Raw genomic sequence first — 21,452 nt, forward strand, 5'->3', positions numbered from 1 at the left:
TGCACCACTGTCTACCACAGGACTGTACTTTGCACCACTGTCTACCACAGGACTGTACTTTGCACCACTGTCTACCACAGGACTGTACTTTGCACCACTGTCTACCACAGGACTGTACTTTGCACCACTGTCTACCACAGGACTGTACTTTGCACCACTGTCTACCACAGGACTGTACTTTGCACCACTGTCTACCACAGGACTGTGACTCAGACAGTGAAGACGAGAAGAAAGACAAGAAGAAGAAAAAGAAGAAGACAAAAGAAAAGGTTTTTAATTTTAATTTTATTTTCATTTAAAACCCGTCGGCTAAGCAGTCTGGCGTAAAGAAGAACCACGGAGAATGTTATTTAACCCATTCTGGGCGGGAACCCCTTTTGGTGTTAGCATTACGTTATGCTTTAGCTATTGAAAAATAGCAGATCTACAAGCTCGTAGCGCGCCACCGAGTGGCGCGCTACGAGCTTGTAGGTCTGCTATTTTTGAAAAATCGAAGAACGACTGACATAGAAACATAGCTTTTTCAGAAAACTGTCAGGATGTAGAAGACATTTTTAGAATCTGATCTCAGGTCAAAATGGGTTAATGTCTCTGTCTGTCCTTCATCTGTAGGATTCCTCCAGCTCTTCATCATCATCCTCATGCTCTTCTGACAGCTCCTCATCAGACAGCGAAGATGAGAAGAAGAAAAAGAAGAAGAAGAAGAAGAAGAAGAAGACAGAAGAAAAGGTTATCTATCTTATCTCTGTAGTTCTGTGATCCTCTTCGATGTCTCCCTTTTGACTGATACCTGTCCATTTAAACTCTAGACGGGCCTGCTGCCCCAAAGTTATTAGTGCAGCCACGCCCCGGCAGCCGGCGACAACTAGAGTTCTCAACAGGTCCAAAAATGTAGTCCCGGCCCTAACTGGGCCCTCACTCATCAAACCCTGTACACCCAGGACACTGCCCCCGCTGCCACCCTTAGATCTCCATATATGGAGCTGACCTGTTCTGACATTCCATATATTGATCTGACCTCATCAAACCCTGTACCCTGCTTCTGGGGACCTGGAACAACATATTTTCAGATGGGCTTCCGGCGGCCAAATACAGATCATTTTGGGGGTCCTTGACATGAAATACTCTGAGAACCACTGACATAGAAACATAGGTTCTTAACCCTTTGAGGTTTTTATTTAACCTGTATTTAAAACCCATTTTGGGCGGGAACCCCTTTTGGTGTTAGCATTATGTTATGCTTTAGCTATTGAAAAATAGCAGATCTACAAGCTCATAGCGCGCCACCGAGTTTGCACTGTGAATATATTTGCAATCCCATAGTTGGAACGGTGGGGCGTTGCTATAGGAACTGGACCAATGTTAAAGGTCCAGTTCGAGCTTGTAGGTCTGCTATTTTTTGAAAAATCGAAGAACGACTGACATAGAAACATAGCTTTTTCAGAAAACTGTCTAGAAGACATTTTTAGAATCTGATCTCAGGTCAAAATGGGTTAACCAGTAAAGTCTCTCTTTTACAAGTGTGAACTGGCCAAGAGAAGAGGCGAAATATGTAACACATACTAGCTCTGCCTGTAACAATAAATACAACAGGACAGACGTAATATTCATAAACACAGTATACCCACTAACAAAGAAGCTCAAAGGAAGAACAGAAACATCTAATAATGCAACTAATAAGGCTAATATTATACTGACCTCTGACATAAGGGTTTTCAGAAAACTGAAAACTGAAAACTGGATTTAGAAGACATTTTGTAGAATCTGGTCTCAGGTCTCCATGGGGTTAAGGGCTCCATTTTCATCACCGCTAATTCGCTAAACCCCTTATCCCTAAACTTCTTTGCCCTTTTTTTTTTTTTTTTTTTTTTACTATTTTGCAAAACATTTTTGAATAATTAAAATGGCCAGTCTACAAGCTCAAAATTTTTCAAAATAGTAAAAAAAAAAAAAAAGGCAAAGAAGTTTAGGGATAAAGGGTTTAGCGGTGACGAAAATGGAGCCCTTAAGCATCTGTTTTGTCTTCACCTGTAGGATTCCTGCAGCTCTTCATCATCATCATCATCATCATCATCATCATCATGCGAAGATGAAAAGAAAAAGAAGAAAAAGATGAAGAAGAAGAAGAAAGATAAGGTTCTTATCTCTTTAGTCCTATTTTTAGTAGCAGATGTTCAGTGGTGTTCATTCCGTTACGAGTAGAAGTCCCATGTTCAAAACGTACTTGAGTAAAAGTACAAAAGTAAAAGTACAAAAGCATCGGCATCGAAATGTACTTAAAGGAGCATTCAGTGATTTGGGTGATTTGGAAAACCACCCAGTCCGCCCCGGTAACAAAATGTGCACATGCACACGCTCTACAGTGGGGGGAAGTGCAACAGCATGTGCACCAAGGCCCGCCCCCACACATGATTGGAGGAAGGCCCCTTTCATCCTGATTGGATGAAGGCTTTGCCACCCACCACCAAAACTGAAACTAGGGTTTTTTGACCCCAGGGGCTCACTGGGGACAGGGAGGAACTCCTTATATGGTCAGCACACTCTATAGTAGGGAGGATTATCCAAATAAAAAGAAAAAATAAGTGATATTTGAATGAAGCGAAATCACTGAATATACCTTTAAAGTATTGAAAGTAAAAGTACTCGTATTGCAGAATGTCCCAATTCACAAGTTCAAAATGTGTGCAAAATGCCGAAATAATGCATGTTTTCTAAATACAAATTTGATATAGTCTTTTGAATACGAATCCGTTAAGTTCCAGTCATAATTATTTTAGTCATATCTACAGGCCTTGATGGCGTTTTTATTTTACACTTGCTTGCGTGCTGAAAATAGCAGATCTACAAGCTCACCCGAGCACAGCCAAACATAAAATGATTTGTCTTTTAGTTCTACTGGATCTCTGCTCCAGTAGTCCCTAGTCCACTAGTTAGTCATAGTTTGTCATAGTTTCAGGTGACGAAATCAACAACACTGTCTCTCTCTCTCTCTCTCTCTCTCTCTCTGTTCAGGATTCCAGCTCATCTTCATCGTCTTCTTCCGATAGCGAGGATGACAAGAAGAAGAAGAAAAAGAAGAAGAAGGTGAGACCACTGCGATCATGAGACCTTATAGGAGATCAAAGGGTTAACCCATTCCCCAGTAGCCTGACACTCAGTCTGAATTCTCATTTAATCCATTTAGGCCTGACAACGAAATTTAAAAAAAAGTATTTTATTCTGACAAAACTCATCAGTGGTTCTCAATATTTCATGTCAAGGACCCTAAAAGTTATATTTAATATGGCTCTCCGCCCCCCATCTGAAAATATGTTGTTCCAGGGACCCCCCCCCCCCCCCCCTAGAAGCAAAGATTTGAGTTAAAAACGTTGGCTCTGAAAGAATATATATTCAAAGCTTTGCACTACATTTTCACGACTTTTCAAAAATAGCAGACCTACAAGCTCGTAGCGCGCCACTCGGTGGTGCACTATGAGCTTGTAGATCTGCTATTTTTCAATAGCTAAAGTATAACAGCATAGTATAATATATATGTTTAGCTTATATGTATAGTGTCATTATATATAGATAAAATAATGGTTCATGTGGTTAAACGCTAAGGCGACACAGATGTGTTCCAGGTCTTAAGGGTAGTTTTATAAGACAACCTGTTTTTTTCCCTTTCTGTAGAAGTCCAGCTGTTCCACTGATGAAGACTCCTCCCCTTCCTGCTCTGACAGTGACGAGGATCAGGTGAGGAAATGTTTTATTAACGCTTAATTAGTTCAACGACTCTCACCTGTGGTCAGGTCATGAAGTGTGGGGTCATGACCCCCGAGCCAAATTCCATTATTCCAATCAGTGTTGTTTTGGTAGCAAATTTGATTTTAGTTTTAGTCGTAGTCTCTTGAATAGTTTTCATTTATTTTTAGTCACATTTTAGTCACCTGGAATGTTTTAGTGATAGATTTTAGTCGACTCAATCTACGGTTGATTTAGTCGAGTAAAATGTATTTTGGCAGGTCTTGATGCTGTCGTAATGACTGATTTTACACTTGCTGAAAATAGCAGATCTACAAGCTCACAAGTTACGCGTCGCACCGCGGCGCGTTGTGAGCTTGTAGATCTGCTATTTTCAGCATGCAACCAAGTGTAAAATGACTTATACTGGATCTCTTGTCCACTAGTCCCTTTTAGTCTAGTTAGCATTTTAGTCTAGTTTGTATTTGTTGACGAAATCGTCAGTATATTTAGTCTTAGTTTTAGTCACCATAGCTTCATGTTTCCATTTAGTTTCCGTCAGTGGAAAAAGGTAGTCGACGAACATTTTTCATCTTAGTTTTAGTTGACGAAAACAACACTGCTGCGCGCGAGCATTTCATATCCATCCACCAGCTGTTTAAAAACCCCAAATGACCTCGCCACCTCTTGTTGCATCTGATCTGGGTACACTGTGTGCATCTGGGTACACAGTGGCCCAGATTCTGGGTATTGGAATTCAGCTAAAATATTATAAGGTTGTGGATACAAGCGGGCCACATTAACGTACATTTTGTTGATTTCAGAAAAAGGACAAGAAGAAGAAGAAGAAAAAGGATAAGAAGAAGAAAAAGAAGGTGATATATTCAATCAATCAATCAATCAATCAATTAATTAATCTACTGTGATGTTTTATTATATTGTCAGCCATATTCTAGCTTTTTGTGTTTGTTTTTTCATAAATTAACGTCCCTACTTGATCAGATCAGTAGGACAAGAGGTTTCCTCTCAACAAACAAATCTGTTTATTGATTTATTTTTGGACCCCGGAAGAGCTCTACTACACAGATACCGTAGATGGTATTTGATGATGATATTTTGAAGAGTTCACTTCAAAGTACTCCTCACCACCGAGTGGTGAAGAGTATCTTCGACCCGTTTAAGGCCTATTCATAGTCATGGTTTTCGGTGGTGAGGCGACCACCGTGACCACCGCTCCGGTGAGGCGACCACCGCTCCGGTGGTGAGGCGACCACCGCTCCGGTGAGGCGACCACCGCTCCGGTGGTGAGGCGACCACCGCTCCGGTGGTGAGGCGACCACCGTTCCGGTGGTGAGGTGACCACCGCTCCGGTGGTGAGGGTGAGGTTACCACCGCTCTGGTAGTGAGGTGACCACCGCTCCGGTGGTGAGGTGACCACCAGAGCTGTAATAACGTGGAGCGGTGGTGAGTAAAAACAGAGAGAAGGGCTGGGGAGAGCGGTGGTTTGCTCTTCACCGCGGCTCAGTGACGTCATGTTGTAGTTGCGGTGGTCACCTCACCACCGATAAATCAGACTATGAATAACGCTTCACTCAGGTCCAGCACCCCATCCCTCTGTGGGGCGACAGACAGGGTCTTCTCTGTGGCTGCCCCCTCCCTCTGGAATGCACTCCCCAAACATAACAGAGATGACCAACCCCCCCCCCCCAGTTTAACGTGTTACTTTGAGTGTTTTGTTGCTTTTAATTCTTTTCTCGTACTCGTTTATCTCTCTTCTCTGCCCTGGCCCTCACTCACACAAGGAAAGCGTCTTTGAGTACTCTGTAAAGCGCTGTATAAATCCAGTTATAAAGCGCTGTATAAATCCAGTTATAAAGCGCAGTATAAATCCAGTTATAAAGCGCTGTATAAATCCAGTTATAAAGCGCTGTATAAATCCAGTTATAAAGCGCAGTATAAATCCAGTTATAAAGCGCTGTATAAATCCAGTTATAAAGCGCTGTATAAATCCAGTTATAAAGCGCTGTATAAATCCAGTTATAAAGCGCTGTATAAATCCAGTTATAAAGCGCTGTATAAATCCAGTTATAAAGCGCTGTATAAATCCAGTTATAAAGCGCTGTATAAATCCAGTTATAAAGCGCTGTATAAATCCAGTTATAAAGCGCTGTATAAATCCACTTATAAAGCGCTGTATAAATCCAGTTATAAAGCGCTGTATAAATCCAGTTATAAAGTGCTGTATAAATCCACTTATATTTGATATTTATTATTTTCTGATATTTTCTAAATGTCAGGACGACGACTCCTGCAGCTCTGACAGCGATGATGACGAGAAGAAGAAGAAAAAGAAGAAGAAGAAGAAGAAAAAGGAAGAGGTGTGTGTTTACGTAAACGAGTGCTAACCACATTTCTATTTCAGCTAAATTCAAATCCATCATCTAAAGTTCCAGTCCCAGCTAGGGCATAGCAGTGATGGCCAATTTGTGGTGGCACTTGAAAAAAGATTTAGAAATCCATGTCGTACAACGCATCTCCACTAGCTAAAGAGTGCTGGCTTGTGCCCCGAAAATAGCCGATCTACAAGCTCTCAATGCGGCGCAGCGCGTCACGTTGAGAGCTTGTAGATGATAGATCTGCTGTTTTCGCTATTTTTGTCCAAAAGAGTGCCCTGTTACAGGATTTCAGTCCCTGCCCCTCTTAACACTCGCCTGGAGATGAGTACTGGCTGGGACTAAATGAAGGACACGTGTACACGTATGTTCTCTCTGACAGGATTCTGACTCTGATGGGGATGAAAAGAAGAAGAAAAAGAAGAAAGACAAGAAGAAGAAGAAAAAGAAGAAGAAGGAGGAGGAGGTATGTCCATGAGTGCTGACGTCAGCTTTATATTGTCACATTGGGGGGTTGTAAGGAGATCAATGCAGGAAACACGGAGACATTCGACGTTTTCCGACTATTACTAACCCTAACCTCAGTCTTAACTGGGCCACGTAAGTCCCCTAACCTCATATCAGTCTTAACCGGCCACGTAAGTCCCCTAACCCCAGTCTTAACCGGCCACGTAAGTCCCCTAACCTCAGTCTTAACCGGCCACGTAAGTCCCCTAACCTCATATCAGTCTTAACCGGCCACGTAAGTCCCCTAACCTCATATCAGTCCATTTGGTTCCATGTGTTACACTCTCAGAGTTACAGACCTGTAAGGGTCCATTTGGTTCCATGTGTTACACTCTCAGAGTTACAGACCTGTAAGGGTCCATTTGGTTCCATGTGTTACACTCTCAGAGTTACAGACCTGTAAGGGTCCATTTGGTTCCATGTGTTACACTCTCAGAGTTACAGACCTGTAAGGGTCCATTTGGTTCCATGTGTTACACTCTCAGAGTTACAGACCTGTAAGGGTCCATTTGGTTCCATGTGTTACACTCTCAGAGGTACAGACCTGTAAGGGTCCATTTGGTTCCATGTGTTACACTCTCAGAGTTACAGACCTGTAAGGGTCCATTTGGTTCCATGTGTTACACTCTCACAGTTACAGACCTGTAAGGGTCCATTTGGTTCCATGTGTTACACTCTCACAGTTACAGACCTGTAAGGGTCCATTTGGTTCCATGTGTTACACTCTCAGAGTTACAGACCTGTAAGGGTCCATTTGGTTCCATGTGTTACACTCTCAGAGTTACAGACCTGTAAGGGTCCATTTGGTTCCATGTGTTACACTCTCAGAGTTACAGACCTGTAAGGGTCCATTTGGTTCCATGTGTTACACTCTCAGAGTTACAGACCTGTAAGGGTCCATTTGGTTCCATGTGTTACACTCTCAGAGTTACAGACCTGTAAGGGTCCATTTGGTTCCATGTGTTACACTCTCAGAGTTACAGACCTGTAAGGGTCCATTTGGTTCCATGTGTTACACTCTCAGAGTCACAGACCTGTAAGGGTCCATTTGGTTCCATGTGTTACACTCTCACAGTTACAGACCTGTAAGGGTCCATTTGGTTCCATGTGTTACACTCTCAGAGTTACAGACCTGTAAGGGTCCATTTGGTTCCATGTGTTACACTCTCAGAGTTACAGACCTGTAAGGGTCCATTTGGTTCCATGTGTTACACTCTCACAGTTACAGACCTGTAAGGGTCCATTTGGTTCCATGTGTTACACTCTCAGAGTCACAGACCTGTAAGGGTCCATTTGGTTCCATGTGTTACACTCTCAGAGTTACAGACCTGTAAGGGTCCATTTGGTTCCATGTGTTACACTCTCAGAGTTACAGACCTGTAAGGGTCCATTTGGTTCCATGTGTTACACTCTCACAGTTACAGACCTGTAAGGGTCCATTTGGTTCCATGTGTTACACTCTCAGAGTTACAGACCTGTAAGGGTCCATTTGGTTCCATGTGTTACACTCTCAGAGTTACAGACCTGTAAGGGTCCATTTGGTTCCATGTGTTACACTCTCAGAGTTACAGACCTGTTGTGGTATTCGGGGATATCTCTTCATGTGTTTTTGGTGATAGTATTGTCCGCTCATGTTGTATAGTACATGTCTCATGTTGTATAGTACATGTCTCATGTTGTATAGTACGTGTCTCATGTTGTATAGTACATGTCTCATGTTGTATAGTACATGTCTCATGTTGTATAGTACATGTCTCATGTTGTATAGTACATGTCTCATGTTGTATAGTACATGTCTCATGTTGTATAGTACATGTCTCATGTTGTATAGTACGTGTCTCATGTTGTATAGTACATGTCTCATGTTGTATAGTACATGTCTCATGTTGTATAGTACATGTCTCATGTTGTATAGTACATGTCTCATGTTGTATAGTACGTGTCTCATGTTGTATAGTACGTGTCTCATGTTGTATAGTACATGTCTCATGTTGTATAGTACATGTCTCATGTTGTATAGTACATGTCTCATGTTGTATAGTACATGTCTCATGTTGTATAGTACATGTCTCATGTTGTATAGTACATGTCTCATGTTGTATAGTACATGTCTCATGTTGTATAGTACATGTCTCATGTTGTATAGTACATGTCTCATGTTGTATAGTACGTGTCTCATGTTGTATAGTACATGTCTCATGTTGTATAGTACATGTCTCATGTTGTATAGTACATGTCTCATGTTGTATAGTACATGTCTCATGTTGTATAGTACGTGTCTCATGTTGTATAGTACATGTCTCATGTTGTATAGTACATGTCTCATGTTGTATAGTACATGTCTCATGTTGTATAGTACATGTCTCATGTTGTATAGTACATGTCTCATGTTGTATAGTACATGTCTCATGTTGTATAGTACATGTCTCATGTTGTATAGTACATGTCTCATGTTGTATAGTACATGTCTCATGTTGTATAGTACATGTCTCATGTTGTATAGTACATGTCTCATGTTGTATAGTACATGTCTCATGTTGTATAGTACATGTCTCATGTTGTATAGTACATGTCTCATGTTGTATAGTACATGTCTCATGTTGTATAGTACATGTCTCATGTTGTATAGTACATGTCTCATGTTGTATAGTACATGTCTCATGTTGTATAGTACATGTCTCATGTTGTATAGTACATGTCTCATGTTGTATAGTACATGTCTCATGTTGTATAGTACATGTCTCATGTTGTATAGTACATGTCTCATGTTGTATAGTACATGTCTCATGTTGTATAGTACATGTCTCATGTTGTATAGTACATGTCTCATGTTGTATAGTACATGTCTCATGTTGTATAGTACATGTCTCATGTTGTATAGTACATGTCTGTGGCAAAACATTGAATGTTGACCAAACTGTGTCCACCATAAGGCAGCATATGAGTGCTGGCTGGGACTAAATGAAGGACACACACGTATGTTCTCTCTGACAGGATTCTGACTCTGATGGGGATGAAAAGAAGAAGAAAAAGAAGAAAGATAAGAAGAAAAAAAAGAAGAAGAAGAAGGAGGTATGTCCATGAGCGCTGACGTCATCATCAGAATCAGCTTTATATTGTCACATCACAGCTGACAATTAAAAAAATAAAAAAATAAGTGGGTGAATTTCGCTTTTCTGCACAGTTCCCATCGTGTCGTTTTTTTCTCTCCAAGATAAACAAAGAAAGGGAAGTAGAGAGAGAGGGGGGGTGGGGGGTTGTAAGGAGACTGGCCTTCTTTCGCCCCCTGGTGGTCGTGGAACGACCTACAGTCCAGACTAAAATTGGCTTTGAAAGTTCCCTTGAGAAGTTTCAAAAGGAGCATCTTAGATGATCCTTAGTACAGTCCAACATCTGCACATGTTGGGATATGTACTAGCCTATGTTCATGCCTATATATTTATTATGTCGGTTTAGATTTTGTATATTGTGTATTTTGCCCTACTAAAAGATTAGGACTTTTAAGGTGTATTATGGATGTTTTATGTGACATATACGATGTGGTATTGAAGTGTAATTTTATTTCTGCCTCTTGGCCACTTCCCACTTGTAAATGACTCGCAGTCTCAATATGTTTGGTTACTGGTTAAATAAAGGTTCAATTAAAAACATGAATAAATAAAATATCGGTTGATGACATTTTAAGTGGGTAGTCAGCAATGCGACACATATCCGACTGTTTGGGAGTAAAACAGTAATGGATCTTCTCTCTGACAGGATGCTGACTCAGACAGCGATGATGATGATGATGTTAAAAAGAAGAAGAAAAGGAAGAAAGATAAGAAGAAGAAAAAGAAGAAAGAGGAGGAGGAGGTAATGATCTAACCGCTGAGCTTCTAGATCTGCTAATGTTTTCAAACGGCCTAAAATCTATACAGGGCTGAAGTGGTCAATGTATGTTTTGTGATGATAATAATCAAAATCTACAAAAGTATAGTATATCAAGTTTTAAAATCATTGTAGATGGAGTAAAAGTATAATATTTGTCCCTGAGATGTAGTGGAGCGGAAGTAAAAGTACAGAAAATTGGAATACTGTTAGCATAAACCCCAGTTCCCAGTGCCAGCATACACGTTCACTTTAAAAGACGGAGTTTGCCCGCCCACCCCCCTCTTTTTCTTTTTTACTATTTTATCATGAACACAGTGATTTTGTCCCTTTCAATGCATTGATGGCATTGAAAGCGAGAGACATTTGATTCTGTGGAGTTTTCTTTTTTTAATATATTGTATGTATCGTATGTTTCTTTCAGGATTCCTCCGACAGCGACGGAGGGAAGAAAAAGAAGAAGAAGAAGAAGAAGAAGGAGAAGAAGAAGAAGAAGAAGGAAGAGGTATTTATGCAACATACTCTCACTCCCCAAAATGCACAGTGGTGGAAAAATGTGTTACGTTTGTGTACTTAATGACTTCATCTTTTTTTTGGTATTCAGACAGCCAGCAATGGGTAGAACGCTCCCCAGATAAATATAGTCTCTGTGACACATCTAGGGGCCACAATCTGCATTCAAAGATGTTCCTAGAAGCTTTGTCATTGGTCGATTTGCCTGTCTGCTTCCTGTTTGGTTGGTCATTGCGACCGGGTTTTTCTTTTTCGACCAATGACAAAGCTTCTAGGAACATCTTTGAATGCAGATTGTGGCCCCTATAGATGTGTCAGATGTGTCACAGAGACTATTTTTGGGGGGGAGCGTTCTACCCATTGCTGGCTGTCTGAAAAAAAAGAAAAAGGTAATTAAAATGTTGACATATTATTGCTTATAGCAGCTTTAAGTAAAAGTATCAATACTGCAAATCTGCAATAAAGTACTTGTAAAAGTGTTGGCATCAACGATACTCAAAGTAGGCTACTCATTGTGCAGAATGTCCAGTTTCACAAGTTATCATGTCTAAAAAATAAAAAATAAAAAAATAAAAATGTAATCTTTTGAAAATAGCAGTTCCACAAGCTGAAGTTGATCTGTTAACAGGATGCGGTTATTTTTCCGTTTCCTCTCTCTGTGTTGTGAACAGGATGTTGTTGTTTCTGTTTCCTGTCTCCAGGAGTCTTGTTCTGAGGCCTCCAGTGACGACGACGCGAAGAAGAAAAAGAAAAAGAAGAAGAAGAAGGACGTGAAAGATAAGAAGAAGAAGAAGAAAAAGGACAAGAACAAGGTCAATCAGTTCAGGATAAAAACCTGATACACTTTTTTCGTTCCCGATCCGATCCTTCTGTGTTAGCCGATACATACCGATACCGAATACCGATACCAGAGAATAATTATTATAATAATTATATTAAATTACTTTTGTTGTTAATAGCAGACTCCTCACTCAAATGTGCACTTGCAGTTTGGGGCAATTCCAAAGCAAACTCCACATGCCCCAACATTTTATTTACCTGCCATAGTGTCAACCCCTGGGCCTTATTACCCCTGTGTCGGATCGGTGGTTAGACTGGCATATTTGCCGATACCTATATGACCCGATATGACCAAAAAGGGCCGATACCGATACTTTTCCGATATCGATACAGTATCGGGACATCTCTAATAATTACCGTATATGAATAGTAGCCCTGCTATCCGCCCACTACCTGTTACCCGACGGGGGTCTGGCGCCATTTTGCGTATTAACCCTCGAACATTAAACCTGGGTGATTTTCAACCGGACAATTTTATGTTTGTAATTTTCATAATGTTGTTGCTGATGGTCTGAGGTGGGAGGGTCTTCCAGTTCCTTCAGGATGCTCAGTGACATCATAATGCTGCTGATGGTCTGAGGTGGGAGGGTCTTCCAGTTCCTTCAGGATGCTCAGTGACATCATAATGCTGCTGATGGTCTGAGGTGGGAGGGTCTTCCAGTTCCTTCAGGATGCTCATTGACATCATAATGCTGCTGATGGTCTGAGGTGGGAGGGTCTTCCAGTTCCTTCAGGATGCTCAGTGACATCATAATGCTGCTGATGGTCTGAGGTGGGAGGGTCTTTCAGTTCCTTCAGGATGCTCAGTGACATCATAATGCTGCTGATGGTCTGAGGTGGGAGGGTCTTCCAGTACCTTCATGATGCTCAGTGACATCATAATGCTGCTGATGGTCTGAGGTGGGAGGGTCTTCCAGTTCCTTCATGATGCTCAGTGACATCATAATGCTGCTGATGGTCTGAGGTGGGAGGGTCTTTCAGTTCCTTCATGATGCTCAGTGACATCATAATGCTGCTGATGGTCTGAGGTGGGAGGGTCTTTCAGTTCCTTCATGATGCTCAGTGACATCATAATGCTGCTGATGGTCTGAGGTGGGAGGGTCTTTCAGTTCCTTCAGGATGCTCAGTGACATCATAATGCTGCTGATGGTCTGAGGTGGGAGGGTCTTTCAGTTCCTTCAGGATGCTCAGTGACATCATAATGCTGCTGATGGTCTGAGGTGGGAGGGTCTTCCAGTTCCTTCAGGATGCTCATTGACATCATAATGCTGCTGATGGTCTGAGGTGGGAGGGTCTTCCAGTTCCTTCAGGATGCTCAGTGACATCATAATGCTGCTGATGGTCTGAGGTGGGAGGGTCTTCCAGTTCCTTCATGATGCTCAGTGACATCATAATGCTGCTGATGGTCTGAGGTGGGAGGGTCTTCCAGTTCCTTCATGATGCTCAGTGACATCATAATGCTGCTGATGGTCTGAGGTGGGAGGGTCTTCCAGTACCTTCAGGATGCTCAGTGACATCATAATGCTGCTGATGGTCTGAGGTGGGAGGGTCTTTCAGTTCCTTCAGGATGCTGAGTGACATCCTAATGCTGCTGATGGTCTGAGGTGGGAGGGTCTTCCAGTACCTTCAGGATGCTCAGTGACATCATAATGCTGCTGATGGTCTGAGGTGGGAGGGTCTTCCAGTACCTTCAGGATGCTCAGTGACATCATAATGCTGCTGATGGTCTGAGGTGGGAGGGTCTTCCAGTTCCTTCAGGATGCTCAGTGACATCATAATGCTGCTGATGGTCTGAGGTGGGAGGGTCTTTCAGTTCCTTCAGGATGCTCAGTGACATCATAATGCTGCTGATGGTCTGAGGTGGGAGGGTCTTCCAGTTCCTTCAAGATGCTCATTGACATCATAATGCTGCTGATGGTCTGAGGTGGGAGGGTCTTCCAGTACCTTCAGGATGCTCAGTGACATCATAATGCTGCTGATGGTCTGAGGTGGGAGGGTCTTTCAGTACCTTCAGGATGCTCAGTGACATCATAATGCTGCTGATGGTCTGAGGTGGGAGGGTCTTCCAGTACCTTCAGGATGCTCAGTGACATCATAATGCTGCTGATGGTCTGAGGTGGGAGGGTCTTTCAGTACCTTCAGGATGCTCAGTGACATCATAATGCTGCTGATGGTCTGAGGTGGGAGGGTCTTCCAGTACCTTCAGGATGCTCAGTGACATCATAATGCTGCTGATGGTCTGAGGTGCGAGGGTCTTCCAGTTCCTTCAGGATGCTCAGTGACATCATAATGCTGCTGATGGTCTGAGGTGCGAGGGTCTTTCAGTTCCTTCAGGATGCTCAGTGACATCATAATGCTGCTGATGGTCTGAGGTGGGAGGGTCTTCCAGTTCCTTCAGGATGCTCAGTGACATCATAATGCTGCTGATGGTCTGAGGTGGGAGGGTCTTCCAGTTCCTTCAGGATGCTCAGTGACATCATAATGCTGCTGATGGTCTGAGGTGGGAGGGTCTTCCAGTACCTTCAGGATGCTCATTGACATCATAATGCTGCTGATGGTCTGAGGTGGGAGGGTCTTCCAGTTCCTTCATGATGCTCAGTGACATCATAATGCTGCTGATGGTCTGAGGTGGGAGGGTCTTCCAGTTCCTTCAGGATGCTCAGTGACATCATAATGCTGCTGATGGTCTGAGGTGGGAGGGTCTTTCAGTTCCTTCATGATGCTCAGTGACATCATAATGCTGCTGATGGTCTGAGGTGGGAGGGTCTTCCAGTACCTTCATGATGCTCAGTGACATCATAATGCTGCTGATGGTCTGAGGTGGGAGGGTCTTCCAGTTCCTTCAGGATGCTCAGTGACATCATAATGCTGCTGATGGTCTGAGGTGGGAGGGTCTTCCAGTTCCTTCAGGATGCTCAGTGACATCATAATGCTGCTGATGGTCTGAGGTGGGAGGGTCTTCCAGTTCCTTCAGGATGCTCAGTGACATCATAATGCTGCTGATGGTCTGAGGTGGGAGGGTCTTTCAGTTCCTTCAGGATGCTTCTATTACATCATAGAAGGTAGGCTTGTAATTCAGTGGTTCCCAAAGTGGAACTCCCTCCCCAGGGGTCCTTGAGGCAGTTCCAGGGGGTCCGGGGACCCCCAGGGGTCCTTGAGGCAGTTCCAGGGGGTCCCCAGCTAAATGATAGTTAGGAACCAAATGGACCCTTATGGGTCTGTAACTCAGAGAGTGTACAAATGGAACCAAATGGACCCGTTAAATTAAGTTACAATATATGTATTGGGGTCCCAGAGATAGAAATGCCATTAAATAGGGGCCGTTGGCTATAATTCAGGTCAAACTGGGGGGCCCTAGAGCAGTAACAATATTCTCTTATGGGGGTCCTTGGCATGTATTTTCAAATGGGGGAGGGGAGGGGGGTCCGCAGGCTAATGGGGGAGGGGAGGGGGGTCCGCAGGCTAATTGGGGAGGGGAGGGGGGTCCGCAGGCTAATGGGGATCATTTTGGAGGTCCTTGGCATGAAAACCTTTGGGAAACCACTGGCGTAATTGATAGAAAATGTCTTTTTTTCTGTTCTTTTTTCACCTAAACATCATCATTGATGTTCATTGTTTAGTCTTGCAATGCCATTGGTCATGATATTATATTTTATTTGCATATAAATATCCCCCACAGAGGCAGAAATTCACACAACTTCAAACTCTCTGGACTCTGAACATTTCTTAAATAATGCTGTTGTTGTGTGGTCATCTCTAGGACTCAGAGTGTTCCGGCAGCGATGCTGATGACAAGAAGAAGAAGAAGAAGAAAAAGGATAAAAAGCAGAAAAAGAAGAAGCAGAAACAGAAGAAGGTAATTGCAAAAACAACAACATTTGATGGGTTTTTTTTTATTAAAATATTTTTTTATCCCACGATTTTGTAACCCATTTTTCACCCCTGTGTCAATTATCTAATGTGATCCTGGGCCCAACATTTGATGGTTGATGCTAAAATGACAGATTGACATTCTCTTCCTTAACCCATTATGTGCGGGTACTGCTTTTTGTGTTTTAAGCATTGTTATACAATGTTATACAATTGTTATACAATATAATGAAAGCCAGAGACAAAAAATGCTCTGAATTTCTAAAATGCAAGTCAAAGCTAGCCAAGCGCTTCGACAGTGTTCGCCAAGCTTGTTTGAACAACCTAAATACCCAACGAATCAAGCTAAGAAACAGTGTAACTGCCATGACCAAATCAGCTAAAAGTAACTTCATCAATGATAAAGCACAGGAAAACAAAAACAATCCTCATGAGCTCTGGAAGCTACTAAACAATCAACTAGGCTATGGTCAGAAACTAAAAACCAGGTTTTCAAACATAAACATCAAATCGGACAACACTCTCATCACTGACAACCTTGATGTGGCCAACTACTTGAATATCTTCTTTACAAACATAGCAACAACTCTGGTTAACAAACTGCCCTCCCACTCTGGGCTCTTTGGTGTAGAGCACATTACAACCTTCTACAAAAACCTAGGTGTTTGTAAAGACGATTTTAAACTAGTTATGGTAACAACTGATGAGGTAATTAAGAAACTGAGTGCCCTCCAACCCCACAAGGCCACAGGCCATGACAACATTCCCTCCAAATTTCTCAGAGACTCAGCCATCTCTATAGCTCCAATCATCACCTACATAGTAAACCTCTCCATCAAACAGGGACAGGTCCCCCAAGATTTCAAAAGTAACCCCCTTGCACAAGAAAGGGAGTAAATTAGACCCCGGCAACTACCGCCCTATTTCTATTCTTAGTTCCATCTCGAAAGTGATGGAAAAAATAGTCTATGAACAGGTTGAAAAGTATCTTGCCACTAATAAATTATTGTACGAGTTCCAATCTGGCTTCAGAACATCCCACTCCACTGACACATGCCTTCTCTATTTGAGCGACCACATCAAACAAGAGGTGGACGCTGGCAAATACTGCGGCATGGTCATGCTGGACCTCCAAAAGGCTTTTGACACCGTGAACCACTCCATACTGGTTAACAAGCTAAAAGCAATTGGTTTCGATAGCACATCAGTGAGCTGGATGCAATCCTACCTGGAGGGGAGAGAACAGATGGTGGAAGTGAACGGAACACTGTCCCCCCCCTCCCAGTGAGCTGTGGCGTTCCACAAGGAAGCATACTAGGGCCTCTACTGTTCCTAATATATGTAAACGACATGACTTCAGCTTGTGACTGCAACTTGTTCCTGTTCGCAGATGACTCAGCACTGCTGGTCTCGGACAGGGACAAACTGCAGGTTGAAAATGCCCTCAGCTCTGAACTCGGTAGAATCTGCACCTGGCTCGCTGATAACAAACTATCTTTACACCTGGGAAAAACTGAATCCATTCTCTTTGGCTCTATTAGTAATCTCAGCAAGGCAAATGGCTTCTTGGTTAGAGTGGGTGACAATGTTATCACACGTAAAGATGAAATTACCTACCTAGGTTCCATCCTGGAGGCTAATCTTTCCGGTGATAAAATGGCCACCAACGTAATCAAAAAGGTCAACCATAGAACAAGATTCCTTTACAGGATCTCCTCACTGGTCAACAAAAACACCTTGAAGACCTTAACAGGAGCCCTTGTACAGGGTTTCTTTGACTATGCATGCACCTCCTGGTACCACAGCACCTCAAAGGCCCTTAAAACCAGGCTCCAGACTTCCCAAAACAAACTGGTCAGGCTCCTACTTGACCTAGCCCCCCGAACCCACCTCACCCCTGCCCACTTCGACAGGCTGGAATGGCTTAGGGTCGACGACAGAGTACAGCATCTTGCAATGGGTCTGGTCCACAAGATTCGATACACCACCAAGATACCCATGTACCTGTCTAGATACTTCCTTAATGTTAACGAAGTCCACACCCACAACACCAGAGGGAGTGCAACGAACCATGTACAACCCAGATTCGGCACAAACAAGGGACTAAATTATTTTCGCTCCTATGGCACCAAAATGTGGAACGCCCTACCAACTGTCATTAAGACATGCAAATCCCTTGACTCTTTCAAAACCGCTCTCAAAGGGCACCTACGGACGGCTGCAATTCGAAACTGGCCCCTGTAAAATCGGAATCCCTCAAACACGAACGCAAGGACAACACAAGAGACGGTCGCGGCCACACAGCCAACTCAAGGTATGGCCACTGAGCCAACTTGGGGACCCAACGCAAGGACAACACAAGAGACGGTCACGGCCACACAGCCAACTCAAGGTACGGCCACGGAGCCGACTTGGGGACCCAACGCAGCTCCCCCAAGGAAAACAAACAAATTAACGGAGCTGAACGTGAATCCCCCCCACCGCCCACCCCTTTTTTTTCCCTCACTGTATATGTTTCTTTTCCCTTTTTACCTCCTTTATGATGAATTCCTGTTCTGTCTATAGAAGTGTCTATTTGTACGTCTCTAAATGTTTTGATGATTTGAACATGGTGGACCCTATTGGAAACAAGTGTAATGCTTAATTGGGTCGTCCACTCACAGTTAACAGCCTTTGTATTGAGTTTGTGCTTGAAATGTACTGTAATTCTGCAAACTGTTAATAAATTCTTCAATCAATCAATCAATACTTTAGCTATTGAAAAATAGCAGATCTACAAGCTCAAAGCGCGGCACCGAGTGCCGCGCCACAAGCTTGTAGGTCTGCTATTTTTGAAAAAAACGAAAACTATTAGGATTTAGAAGACATTTTGAAGAATGGGCCTCAGGTCTTTTTGAAGGTTCCGCCGGAACCCAAAGACGTAAACCGGATGTGGGAAAAGGATGTGTGTTGTGACGGACGCTCACCTTTTCTTTTTCTTTTTCTGTTATTTTGTTATGTGACTAAATTTGACTGAGGGACTGCCATTGGATTTTTTTGAATTTTCGTTTTTGGTTTGACCCACCAGTTTTGGAGATATGGCTTATAGAGTAATGTATTGCAGAAAACAGCGAGTTGAGAAAACAGGCTTGAAAGGTTCACTTCTGTGGTCTCTAACATTACACCTAGCTGCATGTTTAAGCATGTATTTCATATTTACATGTCGATTTCAGCTCTGACACTTATTTCAGACATGCTCTAGTATGTGAAGAGTCTGCCTGTGCTATCAACTCATTTAAAAAAAAAAAAAAAAAAGTTTTTTCTCCTCTGTTGAAAAGCTGTAATTTGCGCGATGGCAGTCTCTCAGTCAAATCTGGTCACATATTTTGACCATGAACCAATCTGGGAACGGAAACCCTGAGATAACGATATTTTAAACAACTACAAGTCGTCGGATATATGATTTATTTCCCATCCATTGTCTGTTTACTGGATTGCCCAGCAACCCAACAATGTGTCTAAACATTTGATGATGTTGTGATAAAATGACAGAAATGATTGACAGTTTGACACATTGTGTGTTTTCAGGACTCGGGTTCCGGTACTGACACTTCCTGTGGACGAGACAAGAAGAACAAGAAGAAGAAAAAGGTGATTTATTTTTGTATTTTTTACAAATAGTAAAATGTATTTTACAAACACAGTTCTTATATGAGGCGATCTAAAATCCTCCTATGTACATGAACCCGTGGATTTGTGCCCTCTACCGATTGACGTCAGACTTCGGTGCTCTATTGTTCATATCAGAGTACAGTGTGGGTGTTTATTGTTCATATCAGAGTACAGTGTGGGTGTCCTTATTCTTCATATCAGAGTACAGTGTGGGTGTCCTTATTCTTCATATCAGAGTACAGTGTGGGTGTCCTTAGTGTTCATATCAGAGTACAGTGTGGGTGTTTATTCTTCATATCAGAGTACAGTGTGGGTGTCCTTAGTGTTCATATCAGAGTACAGTGTGGGTGTCCTTATTGTTCACATCAGAGTACAGTGTGGGTGTCCTTATTGTTCATATCAGAGTACAGTGTGGGTGTCCTTATTGTTCATATCAGAGTACAGTGTGGGTGTTTATTCTTCATATCAGAGTACAGTGTGGCTGTCCTTATTCTTCATATCAGAGTACAGTGTGGGTGTCCTTATTGTTCATATCAGAGTACAGTGTGGGTGTCCTTATTCTTCATATCAGAGTACAGTGTGGGTGTCCTTAGTGTTCATATCAGAGTACAGTGTGGGTGTCCTTATTCTTCATATCAGAGTACAGTGTGGGTGTCCTTATTGTTCATATCAGAGTACAGTGTGGGTGTCCTTATTGTTCATATCAGAGTACAGTGTGGGTGTTTATTCTTCATATCAGAGTACAGTGTGGCTGTCCTTATTGTTCATATCAGAGTACAGTGTGGGTGTCCTTATTCTTCATATCAGAGTACAGTGTGGGTGTTTATTCTTCATATCAGAGTACAGTGTGGGTGTCCTTATTCTTCATATCAGAGTACAGTGTGGGTGTCCTTATTCTTCATATCAGAGTACAGTGTGGGTGTCCTTATTGTTCATATCAGAGTACAGTGTGGGTTTCCTTAGTGTTCACATCAGATTACAGTGTGGGTGTCCTTATTGTTCATATCAGAGTACAGTGTGGGTGTTTATTCTTCATATCAGAGTACAGTGGGAGGTCCTTATTGTTCATATCAGAGTACAGTGTGGGTGTCCTTATTCTTCATATCAGAGTACAGTGTGGGTGTTTATTCTTCATATCAGAGTACAGTGTGGGTGTCCTTATTGTTCATATCAGAGTACAGTGTGGGTGTCCTTATTGTTCATATCAGAGTACAGTGTGGGTGTCCTTAGTGTTCACATCAGAGTACAGTGTGGGTGTTTATTCTTCATATCAGAGTACAGTGTGGGTGTTTATTGTTCATATCAGAGTACAGTGTGGGTGTCCTTATTCTTCATATCAGAGTACAGTGTGGGTGTTTATTGTTCATATCAGAGTACAGTGTGGGTGTCCTTATTCTTCATATCAGAGTACAGTGTGGGTGTTTATTCTTCATATCAGAGTACAGTGTGGGTGTCCTTATTCTTCATATCAGAGTACAGTGTGGGTGTCCTTATTGTTCATATCAGAGTTCAGTGTGGGTGTCCTTAGTGTTCATATCAGAGTACAGTGTGGGTGTCCTTATTGTTCATATCAGAGTACAGTGTGGGTGTCCTTAGTGTTCATATCAGAGTACAGTGTGGGTGTTTATTCTTCATATCAGAGTACAGTGTGGGTGTTTATTCTTCATATCAGAGTACAGTGTGGGTGTCATTATTCTTCATAACAGAGTACAGTGTGGGTGTCCTTATTCTTCACATCAGAGTACAGTGTGGGTCTCCTTATTGTTCATATCAGAGTACAGTGTGGGGGTCCTTAGTGTTCATAACAGAGTACAGTGTGGGTGTCCTTATTCTTCACATCAGAGTACAGTGTGGGTGTCCTTAGTGTTCATATCAGAGTACAGTGTGGGTGTCCTTAGTGTTCATATCAGAGTACAGTGTGGGTGTCCTTAGTGTTCATAACAGAGTACAGTGTGGGTGTCCTTATTCTTCACATCAGAGTACAGTGTGGGTGTCCTTATTGTTCATATCAGAGTACAGTGTGGGTGTCCTTATTGTTCATATCAGAGTACAGTGTGGGTGTCCTTATTGTTCATATCAGAGTACAGTGTG

General features: G+C 42.5%; 1 protein-coding gene across 1 annotated transcript in view; it reads left to right on the top strand.

Moving 5' to 3' along the window:
• Positions 1-21,452, top strand: part of LOC306932970 (uncharacterized protein) — a 293,356-nt gene that overhangs the window by 260,095 nt on the left and 11,809 nt on the right. Inside the window, exons 19-30 of the mRNA XM_079514941.1 lie at positions 201-269; positions 613-729; positions 2,035-2,136; positions 3,013-3,084; positions 3,670-3,732; positions 4,545-4,595; positions 6,018-6,098; positions 6,496-6,574; positions 9,613-9,692; positions 11,702-11,812; positions 15,601-15,696; positions 19,278-19,340. Of these exons, the coding sequence (XP_079371067.1) occupies positions 201-269; positions 613-729; positions 2,035-2,136; positions 3,013-3,084; positions 3,670-3,732; positions 4,545-4,595; positions 6,018-6,098; positions 6,496-6,574; positions 9,613-9,692; positions 11,702-11,812; positions 15,601-15,696; positions 19,278-19,340 (984 nt within the window). The remainder of the gene's footprint in view (positions 1-200; positions 270-612; positions 730-2,034; positions 2,137-3,012; positions 3,085-3,669; positions 3,733-4,544; positions 4,596-6,017; positions 6,099-6,495; positions 6,575-9,612; positions 9,693-11,701; positions 11,813-15,600; positions 15,697-19,277; positions 19,341-21,452) is intronic.

This window comes from Electrona antarctica (genome assembly GCF_951216825.1).
Source record: "Electrona antarctica genome assembly, chromosome: 11".
In the NCBI taxonomy this organism is placed as follows: Eukaryota; Metazoa; Chordata; class Actinopteri; order Myctophiformes; family Myctophidae; genus Electrona; species Electrona antarctica.